This window comes from Epinephelus moara, chromosome 13 (assembly GCF_006386435.1).
Source record: "Epinephelus moara isolate mb chromosome 13, YSFRI_EMoa_1.0, whole genome shotgun sequence".
Taxonomy (NCBI): domain Eukaryota; kingdom Metazoa; phylum Chordata; class Actinopteri; order Perciformes; family Serranidae; genus Epinephelus; species Epinephelus moara.
The window spans coordinates 13,119,966-13,143,613 of NC_065518.1; the positions used below are offsets into that span (position 1 = coordinate 13,119,966).

General features: G+C 43.5%; 1 protein-coding gene across 7 annotated transcripts in view; it reads left to right on the forward strand.

The window, feature by feature from the left end:
* Positions 1–23,648, forward strand: part of ctbp2l (C-terminal binding protein 2, like) — a 141,152-nt gene that overhangs the window by 67,728 nt on the left and 49,776 nt on the right. For 2 of the 7 annotated variants that reach the window (XM_050060992.1, XM_050060993.1), the window contains exon 1: positions 11,102–12,938. The exons of 4 other annotated variants lie outside the window; for them this stretch is intronic. In XM_050060992.1, the coding sequence (XP_049916949.1) occupies positions 11,117–12,938 (1,822 nt within the window). In that variant the 5' untranslated portion in view covers positions 11,102–11,116. Of the gene's footprint in view, positions 1–11,101; positions 12,939–14,235; positions 14,333–23,648 lie in introns of those variants that run through there. One more of the 7 variants, XM_050060994.1, reaches the window with a different exon arrangement.

The following is a 23,648-nucleotide window of genomic DNA, read 5'->3' on the forward strand; positions in this document are numbered from 1 at the left end:
ATTATTCTAATAGACGACAAGGAGGGCCAGGTTTTTAGAAGTAGTTCGAAAACTCCATCTCCATTATAAATTTTCGACTAGCCACCAAAAAAACCTTCCTGAGTTTGTTTTCCTCCATATTTTATTTATTCTGTTAACTTTGCAATTATATCTTTTACAAATTTTATCTCCCTACATGACAGAATAATGCTGTGATCACATGGAATCAGGCAGATGGTAGACAGTACCTTCTGGGTGGTGTGGGAAAACACACCTTAAAGGGATAGTGCACCCAAAAATGAAAATTCAGCCATTATCTACTCACCCATATGCCGAGGGAGGCTCAGGTGAAGTTTTAGAGTCCTCACATTCCTTGCAGAGATCCCAGGGGAGAGGGGGTAGCAACACAACTCCGCCTAATGGAGGCTGAGGGCGCCCCAGATGAAAACGTCCAAGAACACATAATTGAAACCACAAAATATCTCCATACTGCTCGTCCGTAGTGATCCAAGTGTCCTGAAGTCCTGAATAAAATATGGAGGAAAACAAACGTCCAAGAACACATAACTGAAACCACAAAATATCTCCATACTGCTCGTCGGTAGTGATCCAAGTGTCCTGAAGCCCCGACATAAGTTGTTTGGAAAAATGGCATTTGAACTCTGGTTTTTTACAACCGCATTGTAGCCTGTAGCTCTAGCTGCCTCTCTGTGCACTGCGCTTGCGCACAAGACCAGCGAAAGCACGTGAACACACATGAACAAGGTGCCCATGTCTCACGGTCTTGCGCAAGCGCACACACACGTGAGCGCGGTGTACTGAGAGGCAGTTAGAGCTGCAGGCTACAATGAGGCTAAAAACAGAGTTCAAATGACGTTTTTCCAAACAGCTTTTTATGTCGGGGCTTCAGGACACTTGGATCACTACGGACGAGCAGTATGGAGATATTTTGTGGTTTCAATTATGTGTTTTTGGACGTTTGATTCTGGGACGCCATAAGCCTCCATTAGGTGGAGTTGTGTTGCTACCCCCTCTCCCCTGGGATCTCCACAAGGGATGTGAGGACTCTAAAACTTCACCTGAGCCTCCATCGGCATATGGGTGATGAGATAATGGGTGAATTTTCATTTTTGGGTGCACTATCCCTTTAATGGAATGGCAGGACGGTAAAACAAAACATGCATGATGTTGAATTGTTTACAAAGAATTGCATCAATTAAATTTAATTATTTTATGTAATTATTCTTGTAATGTCCAGTAATTGTCCAGATTACATGTGTTGTCGCCTTGTGTGAAGGAGCTATGTAACATAAAAAGTTAAAATATTTTAACTTTGAATGGCAGTGCTGTGTACCGTTAACGTTGCAGGTGCAGCTAAGTAGCTGTGCACTGTCCCTGTTGAATAAGAAAAGTAAGTAGCTGCAACTAGCAGCTGGTTAGCTTAGCTTAGCTAACCTGGCTCTGCCCAAGGATCAGCCTGCCACCACTTCTAAAGCTCATGGCCGTTTCTTTAGCCAGGACCAGTTGCCAGGCAACCAGGGGAGACTTCAGGAAGTTACTGGTCGCGGCCAAGGAACAAGTCATTACATAACCCCCCTGAAAAATGCTGAACTGTTGTTTTTACACTTTGGTGCAGATTCAGTAAACAGGAAATGTATTTAATGTTAATTAGTGAGCTTTAGTGGTGCTGGGAGGTGGATTTTTTTTTAACCTTTAGACAGATCCGGGCTAGCAGTTTCCCTCTGTTTCCAGTCTTTATGCTAAGCTAAGTTAGCCAGAGGCTGGCACTGGCTTAAGGCAAGGCACTTTAATTTATAAAGCACATTTTATATACAGAGGTAGGTTCAAGGTGCAGTGCAGAGAGGCTAAAAGCAACACAATGCAAAAGAGCAATTCAGAGTTAAAACACAATTTAAAAAAAAAAAAAGAATAAGCCAATTTAATTTAAAACATTTGTAATTTATAAAAATAAGACCTCTGGTTTTAAAGACATTTGGTTAAAGCACACTGAAATAATAAGGTATTCATTTTGGATGTAAAAACTGCAGTGGTTGGGGCACTCCTCAGACCATCAGGCAGCTGGTTCCATCGCTGTGCTGCATAATGACTAAAAGCTGCTTCTCCATGTGTAGATTTCGCCCTGGGCACCACTAGCAGCCAGTGATCTGAGAGGTATTGTACTGCTTTACACCAGTGTACGGCCATGTGAGTGGTTTCAATCTTCTCATCAGACTCTTAGGCATGAAACTTTTCCTTTTAAAACTTTATGATTACAAATTGTTAAGCCATTTGCACGGCAGAGTACGGTAAATAATTACCAAAGAAGATTATATCATAGCAATAGGAGTCCACTAAAAGCCGCTAAGCAATAATATTGAATAATCGCCCATCCCTGAAGGCGATTCAAAAAAAAAAAAAAAAAAAAAAAAGCGGTCATATTTCATATCACAGGTGGATCGTTCATTGGTGGAAATCCTTCCTGATTAGAGTTGCAGTCCACATCCAGCTGTTGCATTTGTGAGCATCAGACAGCTGAGGTAGTTAGTCATTCCTGGGGGAACAACAGTTAGTCTGCTCTGCTGGGCACGAGCTCAAAGCCCACAGGAGACGCACAGAGAGACAGTAACAGGTGTTGCTGTGATGCATGCAGAGCTACTTCATGGTGAGCGTACCTGCCGAACGTTCCTTCTCTCTCACACACACATATACACATGCACACTCATGCAAACACACACACACACATACTAGCTCTCCAGATGGCCATCATACAGGATCAGTGAATCAGTCCTCTGGCGGCCATTGTGAGGGCGTAAAGAAAAAAAAACAGCTTGTGATTTGTGATTTGTTCATGAGCCAATGACCAGGCAAAGTTGTCCCACTGATTGCATGTAGCGGCGTGATAAGGCTGCCATGGCGATTGTCTCCGTGCGTGCGGGAAGCACACATGAAGCAAGGCTCTGCTTTTTGTTTCGCATGCAGGTAAAATCCTCACAGGGCTTATTTGGCTACTGCCGGGAGTAACTCATCTTAATCCAGGTTCACACTTCAACCGGGCCCGCAGTTGGCAAACAGATACAGACCAGATGAAGCCGTGATTCGTGCTGTCTCTCCTCAATCTCTTTCATGCGAAAATCTGGAGCGTTCTCTTTCAGAAAACGTCTGCTGAGACCACACACTCTCTCTGCACTGTCCAAGAGAGCCTTCGCCTTTGTTTCTATTGTTTTCCCCGACACTAAAAAACAACTCTTGTCGTCCAAGACAGTTTCCAACGCCATGCAAGGTGTAAATTGTGTTGTTGTTTTTTTTTTAATATCATACCATCGGCTGAATTGTTCCTTCTGGCTGTTATACATCGGCATTTATGGCAGTGGGATCAGAAATGCCGTATCTAAGGAAACCCGGTGGCTAGATGACAAGGCTGATTAAGCCATTAAAGTCCTTGATATGTATTTAGCATAATCTGGCCTGTCTGCAAATAAGGAGGCAGGGAGCTGGTTGCGACTGTTTTTATCAAAAGCTGCTAGTTAGCTCAATCAAAGCAGCTGCTGGGAAGCATCAGCTTTAATTCGGCGTTATGAGGAATAGAGAGGAGCTTTCTCCCTCACTCTTTCTCTCCGTTCCCTCCGTCTCTCTCAGGGGTGAAGAGATTCATTTCTGTCATCTGAAGAGATGAGGAGTGATCTGCCGTGGCCCATGTTCCTCCCAGCCTCAGGTCCTTTCATGTTCTCGGCTTAATTTGAGCTGAACCAATGTTTATCATTCGGCAGCAACTGGGCCGAGTGGCTGGGAGGGAGGACAGTTCTGCTCCTGATCTGTTTTTTTTTTTTTTTCTTCTTCTGCGCTAAGATTGTTGTTTTGCTTGTAGACTGCAGTACTGTTTCCCCTCTGGGTTAGATTAGAGCCGCTCTAATCTAGTCAGATAATGTTTTAATCAACATCTGCATTTTATTCATGTTGTGCTACATGATGACACTTTATGGTTGCATAATTAGGAATATGATTTATCCACATTAGTAGCTGAGCAAAACACAAAAGTGGCTCAGCAGCCAATTGTTCTTTCTAATGATGATTTCCTTGCCTATAACCAATATATACATCTATTAATGTTGGATTGAAACACAAGAATCAACATTATGCTCTTCAGCACATGATGTCTGATGGCTTCATACTTTGCAGTTATTTGTAGGGCTGGGACGATACACAGTTTTATTGTGGATTGCAATTAAAACACTCACAATAAGTTGAGTGTGGTGAGTTTCCAGTATCGGAATATTCATGAATATTGTGTCCAGAAGCAACCAAAGAGTCAGGCCTCCAAATTAACCCTTGCCCTGGGCAAGTAAGCTCAGTGTTTGGGGAAGTGGAATCCCTAATGCAGTTGTTTAATCAGGCAAGAGAAAAATATATGTGATCTCTAATTTAATATTATGTGAGAATTAACTGTGCACTGCATCACTGACGCATAGCTTTCCCAGTGTGTCATATAGAAATATTTGCTTCTAAAAAACTGTAAGGTAAAGTGATTTCACGATGTTTCAGTGCCATTTTGAGAGTTTAAAGCATATTTTGATGATTATCGGGAAAATTTTGTCAAGTGAGTTGATTTTGTCCTGGTAATCGTGACACAAAAAATTTGCACATCACCCCATGACTAGTTATTTAACAGGTTATTATTTGATTAAGGGTTTGATTAAGAGACACAGTCGGGTGTCTACTGTTTTGCAGCTACCACTGTCTTATAACTTCAACTTTATTTTTGTCTCTGGAAGGCAATTCGTTGCACAGCAAGTAAAAAGATAAAAAAGGAAGAACACAGACGAACAAACGACAAACACAGTCAGATGTGATACTTGCTGCTGGTCGCTGCGCAAGCATTCGCCCATAGTTACAATCTATTAAGCGTAGTTATCTGTCTGTGCTTTGAGTAGGGTGTGTTTGTTTTTGTATATTGTAGTGAGTGGTGTGAAAATAAAATGCTGGTTGTCAGCCCTCAAACCTTTTTGAGTGTGATGCATCCATAGCATCGATGATAAGGATCCGTCTTGTAGAATTCTGACACTGGACTTTCATTCACATTTAATATTATTATCAAGAAATCAGACAGCGTTGTTACGTTTGGACTGTATTTTACGTTGGTGTTTTATTGGGATCTTGTGCAGCTGGTTGGGTTATGACAATATTAAAGGGACAGTTCACACCAAAATTAAAAATACATATTCTTCCTCATACATGTAGCGTTAGTTATTGATCTGGATTGTTTTGGTGTGAGTCGCAGAGTGTTGGCGATATCGGCCGTAGAGATGTCTGCTTTCTCTCCAGTATAATGGAACTGAATGGCACTCGGCTTGTGGTGCTCAAAGCACACCCGCCAACAGTATCGCTGCACAGAAGGAAGCGTGCATCACTTAGCACCGACGAGCTAGCTAACGTTACAGCTCAGCCGAGGAGGACGCCATTAATGTTTACATCTCGCGTTGTCACGAGCATGGGCGTCTCATCTCATCTAAGCAGACGCTTGATTCCATCTGCGCAGTTAAACGGTTGGCAGGTGTAGTTCGGTAGAAGGAAAATAGTTCCTACATGAAACTGTTCACAACGAGGTCTGTGGATTTCTTCAGTAACTGGGTCATGCTTTCTGGAAAGAGACATTGCTTTTGAGGCTTTTAAAAATATTTTTTTTGGCACTTTGAGCACCACAAGCTGAGTGCCATCTTGTTTCCTTATATTGGAGAGAAGGCCGACATCTCCAGTACTCAGCATCTCACACCAAAGCAGTCTAGAAAGATTAACAGCACTACAGATAAGAGGAAAAATAAAAGTATTAAAAGTATTTTTGATTTTGGGGTGAACTGTCCCTTTAAATACTGATGAATGAGTGGTTGGTGTTATTTTTTTTTAGATGGAAAAAGAGTCACTACATTGGTCTGCAGGTTTTGTTAAATAAAAAGTGTGAGAGGACATACTGACCTTTTTATAAAACATGCATTATCACCACAGGACATGTCCATAAATGCCGTATTAGATTTTTAGCGTTCAGTATGTTCGTCCCCTCCCCTGCATCTCTGCTTACAACCACAGCTTTGTCGAACATATTGTAAAAATGTTCTTTCGTTTAACTAGCCTCCCTATCTTTTTTCATCAGTGACGTGGAGGCAAATTACATTTTCCGTTCTCTCCTTTCTTCCCTCTCTCACTCTCCTTCCCTCCCTCTTCTCTCACTCAGCTGCACACTCCTCGTCTCTCCAAAAAGCAAGCGGGCTGTCGTCTCTCCCTTCTGTCTGCCCCATCTGTGATGCAGTATGGGCCACTGGCTTGATAATGATAGGCAGGCGGAGCGCGGGGCTGCGCACGAGGCAAAGAGGGAACAAACCAGCCCGCTAAAATGGAAGACAAAACTCTAATCAGTCGCCTCACCAAGTCTACCAGAGGTCTCGCCTTGCTGATAAAAGGTTTGCAGTAGCGGCTCTCGCTCTGCCCCACGTTCCTCCCACCCATGCGAATGTGTAACATGCTGTGTCATACACTGCAGAGAGGCGAGGTGGTAAAGAGGCGGAGGACAGCGTCTTGCTAACACAGCAGATGTGAACCCTCCGAAAGCCATCGGACCAGAATTGGTACCATGTGTTTTTCTTTCCTCATCGCCCCTCCTTCCTCCCAGTACTTGTGTTAGAGCGAGAAAAGGCCCAGGGGCTCGTTAAAACTTTAATATACTGTACAATCACAGTAATTGAGTAGAATTTTCAAGTTCTTCCAGTCATGGTTTTAATTTATGAAGTCCCTATGAAAGTTTAATGGATCAGCAGTTGTAGAGTCGCAGCTATCTAAATCATTCTGCGGCTATCTGTGCCTCTGCTGCCTGCCAAGTCCCGCCGTTAGCGTCCTGTGCCCTAGAAAGATGGCCAGATTGCTCCAAAGGCATGACTGTTGCTGGACGTCTGTTCAACACATTGTACCTAGAGGTCTTTCACAGAGCCGTCCGATTGGCTGTGAGCTAGCAAACCGGGTGCTGGCATCAATTCTGATGCCATCCACCAAATATCCACTGTGTAACTTTGGGGTTTCTTTTCTTCTATTGTATTATTCATGCTAGCAAGTACAGGGTCCCTGTTGCTTGATGAGTGTAATATAGCATGCTCACTTAATTATGGAGCAGCTCTCATGAGAGGCATATCAGAGAATGCAGACAAGATGAATAAGGTAGCCCAGCTTCTCTTGCTTATGAATAGTGGGAAATGCAGCAATTTGCATGGCAGGAGATATGATGTGCCATATCCTGGTTTCGGTTTTAGCAACACCGGCCTGACCGTACTTGAGATGTTTATTATTGTTATTAATATTTTGTCAGGAAGCGGGGATCTGAGTGACACACGGCCCTGGAAGGGGCTTATTAAAAGAAGTTATTGTCGGCGATCGCCGTGGAGAGATACAACACAGTGATTAATGGTGTGTTTTACAGCTGACAAAAAAGCGCAGGGAGACTCAGACCTGGGAGGACAGCACTGAGAAATCACTGCAAGGAAATTGCTAGGTATGCTTTACCTCTAATGAAAGAAACCATCCTTCAGATGTGCATCAGAGGGCCGTAGGGAAAATGAAACTGTTCTGATTTATTTTTGTTTTGACCTACTTAATGTTCTCTAATTCGGATGTTCCATAATGAAACAATCTGTTTCTTTAATATTATATCATGATTGCATCACTTAAGCTCTAAAATGAAAACAAGCTTGTTTTGGCGGCTCCCTCTGTGACTTGACAGGTAGTGGGACAACATAAAGAGACGCAGGACTGTAGCAGTCTCTTGTCACTCCCAAACTGTAATAAATTTAGCCCATCTTAGTCACGCTGTCTCTGTGTCTCAGCTTCAGGAGCATGCAGATGATGTCCCTGGCGACTTGCTGCAGAAACTCCTCTGCTCCCTGTTTCAAAACCGAAATAAAGCACAGAATAGAAACAGGCTGGTAGCCATCTAGTGTCACAGTCCAGTGCAGTTCAATCATACCCCCCTCCCCTCCTGCCCTGTCCTATCCCACACTGTCTGTCGTAGAGGTGAAGTCAAAGCTGGCAGCCTCCGGTCTTATCAGCTTTTTTCCCATCAGACACTTATCAAAGCTCCCCTTTTCTTCTCCTCCTGCCGCTGTTTTTTTGTTTACATTGCTCTTGTCACGGCAAGTAAACACCGGCAGTTATCTCTCAGATGGCAACATCTCAGATAAGCCACATCTGCTCTGTTGTACATCTGGTGCATGTTGTAGCAAAGTGCGAGCCCTGTGAGGGGGGAAATCAGACTCGACTGGGTTCATGCCCATTCATTTTGTGAATCAAAATTTTCATAGGTGAACATCGCATGACCTTATTGTGACATATGTTACATGACGCATTTAATGATATAAATATTTTTTTTTGCAACCCCTGAATCATGCAGATCTTAAGCGATAAGTTGCTTAAATTCTGATCATTTTATTAATTATTTAATTATACTGATTCCAGCCTCAAATTTTAGGATTTTGGTTTTTTGGCCAAACAAAGTAAGCAATTTTAAAATATCATCTTATGCTTGGGAATTTCTTTTTTCAGTGCTGTAGTCAAGACCATTTAAAGGTCCAGTGTGTAGGATTTAGGAGGATATATTGGCAGAAATGAAATATAATAAAATAAGTATGTTTTCTTTTAGTTTATAATCACAAACAAATAAGAATTGATGTGTTTTTGTTACCTTAGAATTAGCCATTTATATCAACATAGGGAGCAGGTTCTTGTGTACGGAGATCGCCATGTCGCACTGCCATGTTGCTACAGTAGCCCAGAATGGACAAACCAAACACTGGCTCTGGATAGAGTCGTATGCATTTTGCGTCAGCCACCGTAGTTAGCAGCCCCTTCATGTTGATTTTTAAATGTGAATCTGCTCTATTATGTGTGTTTTTTTTTTACTTTAAATCACCAGGGGTCTCATTTATAGACATTGCATTCACACAAAATGAGGCCTGAAGGAGGCGAACGCCACTTCCCACGCAAAAGTTGTAATCTATAAAAACAGACTTGATGGGAGGAACTTTGACCCATGCTTACGGACATTTTGGAGACAGGAAATTAGCGATGCAGATGGTGAGGTGGAAGCCTGATTATAGAAACTGTCAAATGTTTTTGACGCACGCCATTTTTGGCTTTTGTCCATACGTACATTTGTAAGTTTCTAAGGATTGTTTTATAAATGAGGTCAGTTTGTTTTAGAGAGGAGACTTCTGTGGATAATTTGTAGGTGCTGGGCAAGCAGCCTGTCTCCAAAGATTCGAGCAGTTTCAGAGAACCACAGATTTGTCACGCAAGACTGCTGTATTCAGTGATGTCACAAGTTTTAATCCCCTGGTCCTTTTGTTTCGGACAGGAAGAGACCTCTGCAGACGATTCAGCTCCCGGTCAAAACCTTGTGAACAATAAGCACTCAAGAAATTTGTAACCAGGAGAAGATTCAGTTGGTGGCAATCTGCAATCCTCACCACTAGATGCCACAACATCCCCCTAAGTGTTACGCAGCGAGTCCCACACTGAATGACACACTTACGATAAAATGTGGAACATGCAAACCATGGGCACCCCTCAAACTGACCTGAAAGATCCATATTCCCATGAAATCACTGGCATAAAATGAAGACTCCTCTTCATTCACCTCTCTTTAATTTCTATACTGTATATATGTGTGCATGGTTGTAAGTGTGCCACAAGAAATGTCAAATCAAAAGGCATTTTCCTTTCTTTTCTATCAGCAAATTTTTAAAAAAAATAGGGACCTGAAATCAACTTAACCGTCTTTATTTAACACTTCTTTTGTGCATAAGCAATTTACTGATATCTTGACCGATCTTAAAACAAAATCCTGAGTCCTCTTGTCTGAGGCAGAAATAAGACAGAGCAAAAATGCTGTCTAGTCTGCGACGAGACAGAGAGACCGTCAATAAGTGATCTTCAGACCAAGACCGATCTGGGGTACTACAACACTACTATTTTCTGATGCTTCTAAATAATCTCAAATGATTTGTTTTAGCCCTACTATATATCAACCAAGGGGGACATGAACATTGTTGTGATATAACATGACCGATAACAAAGGCACTGCATGGTTACATCTGTTTCCCTCTTCGCTGCCTGTATGGGTATTTGTATGTGTGTATTCATGTATGTGAATCTGTAGTTGCCCAGTAGAGGAGGCTGTGCATTCTCCATGGCCAGAGTGGAGCATCTCTTGGCCTCCTTCTAGTAGCCATCGGATTATATCTGACCCTCGGTGCTACTTGTGTGTCCAGCCTTTGCAACCGCCCCCCCTCCCCCCTCTTCTCTCTCTAGGGACACACTACAGCAAGCATGTCTGTCCCCAGCCTCCCAGTCCCTCTGGGAAGATCCATTCACGCCCGGGGGGATGCCGGCTGCCAACGAAGGGGTTAGCAGTAACCACTAAGCACCGTAAACACTGTAGCTTTACACTCCATGAACACATCCAGGGGCCTCAGCGGCGTGCTGGCTGTGTACACTATCTGGTTCAAGTGATGTCAGAGGGGGCAGTGGATTTAAGCAGGTTTTAGTTTGACGCTAATCCCCTCGTGGCAAACGCTGTGGACGAGAGGACTGTCCCTGCCAATGGCGTGCATCAACCCCATTGGATTAGCGCGTCTCGTCCCCTCCTCCATTCCGTTGGCATTGTCCAGCATGTGTTTTTACCCCAATTTCTTTACCCTCTGTCTTAGTTTGGAATGTAAGCGTGACGCCCAGCACAAGCATGATCCCTGCTGTAGAGTGGAGTAGAGCCTCGCCCTAAAGGTGTGTGTTTTTATATCTGTCTGCATGCGTTCTCTTTCTATGTGTTTGTCATGTTGTGCCTCTCTCCTCGTGGATTTCTAATGTTTCCAGGGCTGAATTATTTAGATAGGCTGCCAGCAGGGAGCTACATGATAGCTACAGACTTAAGAGTGAGGGGAGGGGGGGGGGCTACAGCTGCAGATCAGGTAAAAAGGTACCTCATGCTTCACCTTTTCTCCTCTCCTCTCCTCCCTTTTCATTGGGGGTGAGTGTAACTGGAGAATTGACACACAATACCCGGCTCTATTTTCCGCTTTTATAGCTGTCCGCTTTATTGTCTTCACTGATGCCTAACTCAAGTGAGCAGTCGCATTTTGGTGGCTCTCTGGGCCAGCTTGGTCCTGAATGGACTGAAGGTCAGAACGACAGGGCGGCAAGTCGCTGTCACTACTGCGGCACCATTGCGGGGCGTAGGAATTCTGTGGTTGGGGGAGACGGTGGAATGGGGTTTCACTATCACCCAGATCTCGGCAAGAAACTGGATCCAGACTTCCAGATGTCCCAGGACAGGCAGGTCCAGGACCGGCATGGGCAGCAGCTGCTGAGGAAGATCTCTGTGCCTGATCTAAGCAACAGCCTCTACCTCAGGCAAGTGATGGCGGGCCGTGCCTCTGCACCACCTCAGGATTACTACTCGGCTGACACTACGCTATGTGGTCAGCTACCTGAAGAGTCTGGGTTTTATAGGGATAACCAGCACCTGCTCACCAGATCAGCCTCGCATTATGGGCCCAGTGCTGGGGGGGTGAGGCCTACCTGGGATCAAGGACAGACGAGGGCCACACCTTCCGTGCTGCCTTCTGCTTCAACACCTACCCCTGTGCCTCCTCCCCCTCCACCTCCTCCCCCGCCTCCTCCACCACCTCCTCCCCCTCCCGTTCACGAGCTGAGCCGTTTGTACAGGGAAACTCTGGGATCTAAGATGATCCCAGACGTCCACCGTATTGGTGGCAGCTCTCCCTCTCCTGCGGTCTACGGGATCCAGCCCCCTCTTCCTGTTTACGCTGCTGAGCCGCCATCTCTCTCCGCGCGCCAGGCTTATAACAATATCAACAGCTTGTCCCTGGACCCCCACCACCCAGCTGCCACCAGTTCAGTGGTGGACCCAGCTTCTCAGGGAATGGACGGAGCTCTCCCCCGGGGTTATGGAGCTGTAGCCTCCCAGAGGCTGCCTTATGACCCAAGCTATGACCCCAGCTCAGTCATGGTGGCCGCCACACCTGGAATGACCTCCAGTCTGCCTTCTCAACATCCCAGCGCTGCAGACCCTAAGAAGATGGTGGATCCTAACTTTTTGGCTTACCTGCGGTCTGAAGGTTTGGCTGAGAGTACTATCACTCTCCTCCTGCAACATGGCTTTGATTCCACTGCTACGCTGGGGATGATGGAGGACCATGATGTCCGCTCTGTTGCCCCAAACTTGGCACAGGCCCGTGTTCTCTCCCGTGTAATGCTTGGTTGCAAGGCAAGCGGGGCGGCAACGCGTGCCCGATCCAACAGCTTTAGCCATCGCAATGACCTCTACATGCAGCCCCAGGGTTTGACCATGGACCCCAACCTGATGCAGCAACCTCCCACCACCATCCAAACCGTGTCCCCGAGGATGGGAGAATTTCTTGGTAGAAGACCAAGCAGCGCACCCTCCCAACACCTCCTGGAGACCACCACATACCCAGCAGCACGGCCCATGGCAGCTGGAGCTTTCCCACTCAGCCCTGGAGGATATAGCAGTGCTGTGACTCAAGCAAGACCCTTCAACATGTACAACGCCCACACTGGTCTCGCCATGTCTGCTCTTGGACAACAGCCACCACCAGCTCCGGGCACCCCTGGAGCGGCGCCCAAAACCTTCTCTGGCTCTTACTCCCCCATGGAGCTGATGAAGAGAGCCCCCAACCTTCCCCCACCATCACCAGTAGCAGCGTCGAGCCCCCTTCACAGCCCCCAGCTTCTCCGAAAAGGGATCAATGCCGCCCCTGAGAGTACCATTGTTCCTGTAACTTCTTCGTCTACTCTCCAAGCGCAAAACCTTAACAACACGAAGATGGTAGGACGTCGCACTGGTCCACCTGTCATAGTCTCAACCATGGCCACCACACCTGACACAAGTAATGTCAAACCTCACCTTTTCTGTAGCTTCTTCAAACCCAATCCCCTCTGTTGTTATTGCTGGTTTATATTTTGCCTGTAGCTTTTGGTAGTAATTTCCTGTCATAGCTTAGATGCGCAGTGAGATTTAATTCTGTCTATGATAAATAGATTTTTTTGGCAAACACCAAAAATTTAGACTGACAGTCTTTTTGAATGAAGGCGTAGCATGTAAGATGCATCTGACAAGTTAAGCAGCTTTGCTCTGAGAGGTCTTCTTCTTTTTTTTTTTAAATTACGCAACTATTTATACATGTATTGCAGCAGGGTTGTGTCATTTGCCGGAGGGGATCCTGTCTCATCACCAAGTTGAAACATTTCTCACGAGCAGCACTCCAGTTATTGAGGTCAACATTTTTTTTCTGTCGTTTTCCTTCACTCAGTTTATTGGTCCAAATCATTTTTGAAGCAACAGTCTGCTTGTGCTTCGTAGCTCCACCTTGTGTTTCCAAGCTTTCTTGTACATGCTTTGCCCACAAATTTAGGGATAAGCATTGGTGAGCGCTCATAAAACAATTTAAAAAACACATTTTTAAATAGAAGATATAGTTTATTAGCTGTTCTCTCAATATGCTCCTACACATCCTGCTTTACAAGACAGAGTGAGTAAGTGTCAAACACATAAACGTCCAGCTTGTCTTTAGCTTGTAAAAGTTTATTTCCTGGATGCAGAGTTGCTGTCATTCTATTTTACACTGTACTCTCACCTAATCAGGGGCTTATCTGCCTCAAATCCAATTACACTAATTGGATGTATGGTTGTGTGGACTATAATAGGTAGCTGTTTTTATAGACTCCCTGTTGTCTGTTTGAAACCCTGCTTGCATTATAGTGCCACTTAAAGTTTATGTATTTGTTTGTTTGCTATTAGGGATGACCATTTTAAGTATTCTCTATATTTGAGTACTCACATTAAATTATAATTGAGTGGTGCAAAAACAATTTAAAAAAACAAATGTAAGAATAAGGTCTGTAATGAACTCCCAAGTAAAATGTGGGTGTAGGTTAGGGTGAGCCTGCCTTTCTGTGCTGCACAGACTGTAGAGATTAGCTGTGATACGCAAGTTTAACGTTACATAGCTTGCACTGCAAATGGCAAATAGTTACATAAAGATAAAAGACAACTGGCCAGCTCTTATTCATGTATTAATAAAGGATTTTTAACTACAGTCAGAGTGCCTCGGATGCATTTTCGGACTGCCTCCCTGCAGTGGACATGGACTTTGACACTGAGTGAGCTGGCCAGTTGTTTTTTATCTCTATGTTATGCACTTAATTGCTCTCTCCGCAGGCAGTAGGTACATGGAAAGAAAATTTGCTCTCCTCCCGCTCAAACTGAAAAAGTCACATGCAAGTAAATTTCCTCTGCTCTGTGCTGTTTTCACCAATTCTTCAGAATCGATTTCCATATTTTCAGTGACAGTAATGAAAGAAATGTTCTGCTTTTGAAGGTGTTGTAACCATGCTGTTGCTCACACTATGGCAAAACCGCACTCCTCTTTTTAGGCTGTTTTCTACAAAGGTGTTTTTCTTTTTAAGTGTATTCCTGTGAATATGTTAATTGTTCATTTTCAGTGGCCTCACAGAACACATAATTATGTTGATTCTTTTGTGGAACTTGTTTGTCTCATGCAAGGTTAATACAAGTAGCGCGGCAGCTTTTCATGCTCGGTTTACCGTGAGAGTAAATTCTCCAGCAAGGCATCGTCTCGGCTTATTTTTACACATCAAGGCCTTGAATTCTGCCTGTAACAAGTTGATGTATTTCCCCTGCTGATGAGAGCTGATGAGCTTTGGGAAGAATTAAATCTGTTAACCTTGCCTTTGTGGCACGTAACCCTGTATCTTGCCAGCATCTCTAATGGGTCTGTGGGCTGCTGCACTTGTTACTGAGTAATGACTTTTGTGAAGTGGCTTCCTGTCATGTGCTGTCAAGGAAATGAGAGGCAAGGTGCGAGATTTAGAAGAGGGGGAAGGAGTTGTATGGTGGTGGGAGTGGGAAGTCCCGTACGCACTCCTTTCCAAGGTCACAGTAACCCCCCCGCCCCTCCACTAACCAACACACTTTTAGCACAACAAACTCATTTGCATGTAGCTGACATTTGTTGCTTCAGTAACTTCATCTGATAATGGCCAGCCCTTGCCGCCGATCGGAAAGCATACTTCTTAATTGTGTGTTGCTAGGCAACCTAGGTTTCGGTGGTAATCAGAGATAGATAATCTTCACATTTAAGGAAAGGGGAAAAGTGAGGCCCTGCATGCAGTGTTGCACATTTATTTCGTGCACTTGTTACTCTTGTTTTCTTGTTTCTTTAGCAGCCATGTGCAGTTTGGAGCAGGAGAAAATTGAGTGAAAATAATAAGATGTTGCAGGGCACTTAATGAAAACATTTCTCTCTACCCCCCCCCCCCCCCCCCCCGTCTCTGAACAGTGCACATCAAGAGATTGCTTCTCATTTCTGTGCAAAGGCTTTAGCACACCAGTGAAGAGCCTCTCTTATTACATGCATGATGTTTTATGTTCAAACATGCATATTGATGAAAAGTTGACACATTATTCCGTTTGCACCTACTGAATAAATTGGTTGTTCTTCCAATACAAACCAGTCCTCTCTTTATCATCTTACATCAAAGTGTAAATTTACACATAGCTGCTGAGGCATCCACATTTCCATATTGTTGAATTCTTATTTATTCTCAAAGCTGAGTTTTCAAAGCAAAGATGTGAGCTGCAGCGAAATCAGCAGCTCCTTAAAATATTTATGTAAAAGGTGCAGGTGGGAGGGCCCTGCCTGTGTACTCCTCTCCGCTGGGCGCTGTCTTGGTTGGCTAAAGCCATAAGTAGTGTTAATAATGGCATTAAACGGTCGAGTCGAGCTTAGCTGCAACAGTTCCCTTCCACCCAAAGTAGGGAGAGCGCCTTGTAGCACTCGCATTGGCCATGGAGTTGTCTGTCAGTACCATCCCACAGAGCAGCACAGGTGGGTAAACCTAACTTTGATGTCACGTGAAGGAGAGTAGCCACCCCAGCTAGTTAGAGACGTGATTGGCCTGTAGCCTGCATTGTGTGCGTGCTCAGTAGATTAACTAAGGTGGACGCTTGCATGTTGCTCGCAAATGCCCGCACGTGGTTTCCTTGTGGAGATAATCCGCAGAACATCTTCAGCTGTGCTTTTCTGGGCTGGAGAATTAGGAGGCGGAGGTGTGTTTGGGGACGAGGCTTGTAGCTCACAAGAAGGAGAGAGAGTTTAACTTGGCAGCAGCCCCATGGAGCCATATGGGATGTGTCAGTTGACGTGTTCACCTGTATAAGTCTGTTGTCTTGGTGCCACTGAGCCCAGGTTGTATCCGCTCTTTCCTGGGTTGTTAGTCAAAACATGGCAGACTCCCCCAACCCCCTTTTCTTTTTAGTTTTTGACAGGAAGCCATCACTGGTGCGTCTGACAGTTATGTAACCTTCCAGTTCATAGCTCCCATGGGTGCCTGAATGGGATTTTAATTTCCCTGCCTGTATTTGGAAGGACATCCACGAGGATGCATGCCTAATGTGCTCTCAGCTGTCCTTGGCTAAACTGCTTTGTTCAGGTGTCTGACATTGATTTCAGCGTGCACTCTCTGCCTGTTTTCCACTCGCTGGTCGGAAAGAAACATCCCCTGTGTGCCAGTGTGGCCTTACACTTTGTTTCTGGACACACCTGTGTTATGTGTGTGTGTTCAGGACACATGGTAGTGTGTGTATGCCTGTGCAGTCGCTCTGTTTTTTGATGGTATGAGGCCGCTTTGATTTAACGCTTATGTTGCCTCGAATGTCTTGTGATATATGGACATGTGTGTGCGTTTTTGGACGAAACACAGCGCTGCTGCTCCTCACTTTCCTGCCACACATACACACAGAGCACAGATGTCCCTCTCTCAGCAGCAGGAAGTGTTTGTCTCCATCTGAGGCCGGCTGGATGTGACAGCAGGACATTGGGACAGGACCTTAAGTTTCCTCTATCTGTCTCTTTCTTCCTTTGACCAGCACTATTTACTGTGCATCTATAGTGCACTCTGAACGTGTTGTGACAGTGATGTGATGTGTCTACTTAAGCACATTGGCTTTGAAGTTTAATAGTTTTAAGGCCGTTTTAGGATGTTTAGGGTGTTGACTCAGAATCTTTTGTACATGTTCCCCTAATTTTAGATCAGTGCAGCAGGCAGAAGAATGATCGTAAGCACACAGACAAGACAACCAAGAGGTTTTTTTTAAAACAAAGAGTCAGTCACCAGACCTAAGTCCAACTGATCGTTTCTTGAGGGAAAAAAACCCCCAGAAACAAGCAAGAGGCATTTTTATACTTCACATTTTTCCCGACAATGTTGATTAGCCAAACTGTTCGCCAAATATTTTTCCGAGTGACCTAATTTTGTGCTCAAAGTTAAAACAGAAGGTTGTTGCTAGAATGGGAAGATGACTTGTGACTACAGTTGGAGCCAAAGGTCGAGCTTGCCCCTTAGCGTCTGAGCAGCAAACCAATAGTCATCGTTGTCAACGATGAACTTACATTGAAGAGGTAACGGATGCGGCTGTTTGTGGAGCGGATGTGTTTTTTTGTGTGCGTGTGTCTGCTTGTGATCACGCTGTGTCCCCTCTCTAAATTCAGAGGTGTTTGCGGTCCGTGAACGCAGCACAGACATGAGTTGTTGTTTTTGTTTTGTTTTTTTAATTCAGCGGTTTGTTGCAGGGTGGAGAATCAGTCGATCAGTATGTGGTCGGATCAATCACAGCTACTCAGATCAGATCGATGGATTAGATTAGAGGAGCAGCTGCTGCAGAGGCAAGCGATAGCAAACTGTTAGACCTAGCTCTGGGCCGCAGGGTGCCCAGTTTCCATGGAAACATAGCCCATTTCATGTGAAGTGGGTTGGAAAAATGATGGACATCACTAAATGAAAGTGCTTCTATTTCTGTATGAATTAATGTTTTGCTTTCACTGCATCTGGCGTTCTGCTGCTCCGTCTGTGCCCAGACTACGTTCTGTGCTTCGAGAGTGTGGAGCCCTGAAAATCCGAAGAGTATTTATTTTTTTTTAACAACGCTCCTAATTAACAGTACGGCTCAAAAAATAGAAAATTAATGTGGTGGCAAATGCTGTTCTCGTTTTGGGCTACCACGTATAAATGAATGTGTGGGAAACCCTGATCCATGCTATCGCTTTGACATGTACGGTAAAACGGCAATCTGGTTGCCATGGTAATGTATTACATGCCACTATTAACCACACCTCCATTCTCTGTTTGAGAAGGAACATTAGCTAAAAAAGAGGAACTCATCAGCTGGAGAGAGGTTTTAAATCGTATTCATGATTAGTTAATCTGATATTGGATATCTTTGTTTAAATATGGCCTCAGTTCTTACATCCTGCATCTAATGTGGATGGAATCAGCCTAATAAGATGAAAGTGTGAACTTTAATCTTACAGTCATTGTTTATCACAGTGCCAATGTTCTGCACTACAGGGGCAACACAACAAAAATGTATCACTGTCCATACATCATGACTGCACCGTTCATTGACCCCTTCCTTACCTGTTGTTGTTGTTGCGGTATGGCTTACGCTACCTGTCTAGGAATAGGCAGAGAATTAGAGTGGGGGAAATCCTACTGGCCATCTGTGTTTGTGTGTATGAGTGCTATGGATGTGTGTTTCTGTGTGTGGATGCTACTATACAGTCATCACATGTCAGTGGGAGTCTGTGTCATCCTCACTAATCCCTCTGATATGAATGAGTGGAGACAGACGAGGTTTCAGCTCACATGGCATCGGTCAGGGGTTATTACAGGGGACGTAGCTGTATGATAATCAGTCTTACCCTGCTCTAGTATTAATATCAGATAAAACCATGTGTGTGCATGTGCACTGCTTCTATACAAACTGTGCCTATTTAAACATATACATGGCAGTTAAAGGAATACTTCAACATTCAAATGACTGTTGATATATCACCTACTCACCCTGTGTTCAATGTATAGGGGAAGCAAGTTTTGTTTTTCCTGCATGCTTCTGGTGAACGAGGAATCCAAAAACTCTTAAATTCTTAATGAACTTAAGTCATAAGGGTTTGTGTTTAACAGCAGCAAAACAATATAAAAACATAATTCGTGCAGTATAATCTGAGTCTCATGCTCAGTACTTTTAAAACAGACAGCCTTTTTCGAAAGGGAGCTGAACTGAAAGTGAACTTTATTGATACTCTCCTCAAAGCCAGATTTCATTTACAAAAACACTAATTTGATCTTGCTGAGCACAGGAGCTGCTGGTCTACTGCTGCCTCAATCAGTTAGTTAGTTTGTGTTCTTGTGTGACTTGTATGTTTTAAGGGTTAGTTCAGATTCACCAAAGTCGCACAATAGCACAAACTGAGTAACTGATCGAAGCAGTGGTAGACCAGCAGCTCCTGTGTTCGGCGAGGTAGAATTAATGTTTTAGTCAATGGAGTCCGTCTTTAAAGAGGGCACAGATAAGTTTCACTTTCCGTTCGGTTCCTCGTTGAAAAGACCCGTCTGTTTGGGAAGTTCTGAGCATACGACTGGATAAATGAGACTTAGTTGATACTGCATGAGTTGTGTGAAAGTTCGTAAACAGATGTTTTGATACAATTTTGCTATTTTTTAAATGCAGATCAATGTGACTTCAATTCCTCAAGAATTTTCTCCATTTTGGGATTCTTTGTTCACTGAGGGTACGTAAGAAAAACAAACTTTTCTTCACAAATTCAGTGTAACATAGGTTGAGTAACTGATATACAAATGGTCTTTTGGGAGTGAAGTATACCTTTTAAGAGTAAGGGCCTGTCCCATTTCTACCCCTTAAATCTTCCACTTGATATTGAGTGCCCTCGTTTTGCGAGATATCCCTTGATAAGGGAAGTGAGAAATATTAGGGTAGAGATCTCTCCCTAAGAAATGGGCACCACTTCACGCATATCGGCGTGGTCGACGTGCAGGCATACGTCACGCTTAGTAGCGACACAATGAAAATGCCGGCTCCAGCGCTTATGTTGTGGCGTGTGCTATGTTTATTCTTCTCCGTCTGATGAATCAAGTGTGCTATGTTTATTCTTCTCCGTCTGATGAATCAACGGAGAAGAAATGCTGAAAACAGCGGGCGTCTACTACGTCTTCTAGTTCTGATCGATTTTGTTCGGGTAAGTCGATTTGTTTAAATATTTTGACTCTGCGTTCAACCGAGATGCTGATGAGTTTACATTAGTCAAACCATCTGTTGTTTGTATAGCCTACATTCTGAACATACAGTAATAAATTGTTTTCCAAAACTTTGCCGAAGTTGCTGACTTCGCAAGGTGTTCTGGGAAATTTCATCTTCCACTTCGTTCTAAGTGTGGGTCGGGGCTCCCTTGGAATCTAGGGCGGGTTTTAAGTGTTGGAAACCACTTCCACTACCTCAATTCTGTTTTGGGACCCCACTAGCCTAAACGTGAACGCGCACAACCAAGTGGATATTTCTAGGGGAAGTGTGAGTATTGGGACAGGCCCTAACAGTGATGCATTTAGTCGTCTTGGCTATGTCTCCAGCACATTGAGGTAGAAATGAAACAATGACTGTGAGGTCAAAGTGCTGTCTTTTAGCTTTAACTTGAGAGTTTTTTCTCACCACAGATAAACAGTATAGGGACTTTAACCATTTTGTGACATTGCTTCTAGGGTTGCAGCAATATACTGGTTTCAAGGTATACCGTGATATAAAAGTTAACGGTTATCATACCTTGTACATTTGCTTATCTACAATATTTTTTTTTTTTTTTTTAAAACTGGTAGTCAATTCTGCTCTTTATTTTAGTTTTTTTCTAAGAGGAGAATTTTTACACATACTAATAATAAAATGTTTATTCAGCCAGCAATAACCCTTCTGTTTTCATTCCTTTAAGGGTCAGTCTGACTGATAATAATATATATTCTGTAATACCATGAAACTGTGAATCCGCAATATTTTCTGCTTCTTTTATTTTAGGGCACAGAAACTAGTCAGACAAGTTCACAAAAGCTTGACTAAACTCATCACAATTAATATTTGTTCTCAATTTTTCCACCAATGACTCTCTAAAATGCTTCAGCCACAGATTGCAGCAGACACTTGTTTCGGGGGCTTTTTGGCTTCAGCTTGATCTGCGGCAAGTAAAACCAGTCATCAGTTGAATGAGATCATGTGGCTGTCTTGATCTGTCAGGCACATTCCATTGTTAACCCCAAAAAACTTGCCCGGTCTGCATGTTTAAGATCCTGATTCTTCTTAATTGTCCTAAAGTTTGTGGACTGTATATGAAAAGGGCTATGAGTTGTACACTGTTAAGATCCTCAAATGAAGTTGGAAGCACTTTAACCTCTCAGTAGTTCCTTAGTTTATAATCTAATGTGCTGAAGTTGAAGTGCAAAGCAAAAACAATGAACGTTTTCTTATTGCACTGTTTGCTCCTGTGATGACCGCGCTGTAAAAGGCTGCTGTTCACCTCCAGATTCTTAAACGCTTATCTACTCGCAGCCCTTCTGTCATGTGTCTCCAATTTCCCGAGAACCTGGTAAATGTTACATGAACTATCTGCTGCTCCATCTCTACTCGGCCTCTGTATTGTTTGTGTCCCTGGGGAAATATGGCCAGGAAAATCTATTTTTCCACTGCAGTAGTTTTTTCTCAGAAAAAAGAAGAAGAAAAAAAAAAAAGTTAAGAAAAAAGTGTTTTTAAGCCCCATCCCCATCTTGCCCCGCCGCCCCTCCCTCGCTGTTTTCTCATGGTTGATCTTTCCAAACCATCGGTTGCGTTCACAGAGGGATTAATGGTTTCTGCGAAGCCAGCCAACCCGTGGAGGGAACGGAGCCTTCGAGCGAATGAGGAACAGCTGGTCTCCCTCTGCTTGTGACAGCTTGAGTGTGTGTTTGTGTGTGCGCGGTAGTAGCAGCTGACCTCTGCACAGGGTCAGAAGTGTCTGTCCCTGGTCCGAAAGTGGGCCTTAAGTTGAAGGTCTTCTCCTGAGTCTACTGTGCAGCTGGTAATTAATTGTGGCAAAGGCTCTATTTGGAACTTGAGTTTTTATTTAATCATAAGTCTTTAAACTCTGTAAATGCAGTGTGTGTGTGTTTGTGTGTCCGTTGAGTTATTTCTGAGTCATGTCAGGGACAAATTTCCATCAGTTTGTGATAGTCAAAGCATAAGTTTCTGAATAATTTCAGATCCATAAAAATGCTGGATAAAGGAACTGACACAAGGTTACACATGTTTAAAATCTTAAATACATTTTCAGTTTTTGTCGGTGCAATTTCACCAGTGTATTTTGTGTTCCACATGTTTAAGATTAAATTGTAAGGATGGGAAAAATCATTTCACTCAAGTGTTTCAATTTCTTTTGACAGTTTCTTAATCCGTTATTTTTAATGCCTGAATTGATATAATTTAAATGTGGAGGTGAAAAGAAGTTACCGCCTTTTTTGTGGTACTCTATGAGCAACTTGATGTCATATCCTTTTCAAGAAAAATAAAGCCAAAGCGAGAAAGCAAAGGCGGACAGTTCAGGATGAACCTTCAACTGCTTGATTCGCAACTCAAATTCAGTCAGTCCAGCGTGAACTCCTCACAAGATCAGCCATCTTTCTCCTGCTACAGTTACACACATTTTACCTGGCTCCCTGTGAACCAAGCAGCAACCTCCATGACTGAAAAATGAAGCCAGTGGGGGGTTTGCATCAGCTGAATTCAGGTTGTGGGGAGAGGGGTAGGGATTGCGGGTAGCTTGCTAGCTCATTCTTGCCTCATTTGTAGTCTGATAAGAGAGCCAGAGACAGAGTGGGGCAGTGGGCTAAACAAATCAATGCTAAATGAATCCAGCACGACAATGGAATAAGATTTTACCCATTTTTAATACTACGCAAATAAATCAGTGTTGGGGGAACAATGCAGGGACAGCTCAATGTAGTTAAATGTTACTTAAAAAAGTCAATTGTACATGTAACGTACATTTTAGAAAGTAACTAACTAATGTTTATTTGATATAGCACCTTTTCCAGAGCAAGGCCACAAAGTGCTGTACTTGAATAAAATTGTTAAAAATAAGATGATAAAAGCATTACACAATTAACCACTTGACTATGCAGTATATGATGCTGCTGAAATAAAAGTCAGAAAGACCAAACACAGTTCATCTGCACACACTGCGATGCCACACAGCTGGTTCAATATCAGGGAAGTTTCAGTAACACTTTACTTGAAGGTATCTACGTAAGAGTGACATGACACTGTCATAACTATGACATGACACAGTCACGAACCTGTCATAAACATTATGTACATGTCATAAGTGTTTATGACTGCTGTCATTAAGTGTCATTTGGTTTTTGTAATGACAAGTTGACACTGTTTGGGTTGTCTTGTTTATGACAACTTGACATTGATTAAAGTGACATTACCAGAAGATGTCTTTGTCATGACAATAATAATCATTATGTCAAGTTGTCCTTAACACAAAAAGAGGTGCATTCCTTGTTAATGTCAAGTTGTTATGACAAAGACAACTTCTGGTAATGTCATCCTGGTTAATGTCAAGTTGTCATAATCAAGACAACCCAAACAATGTCAACTTGTCATTACAAAAACCGAAATGACAGCAGTCATAAACGTTTAT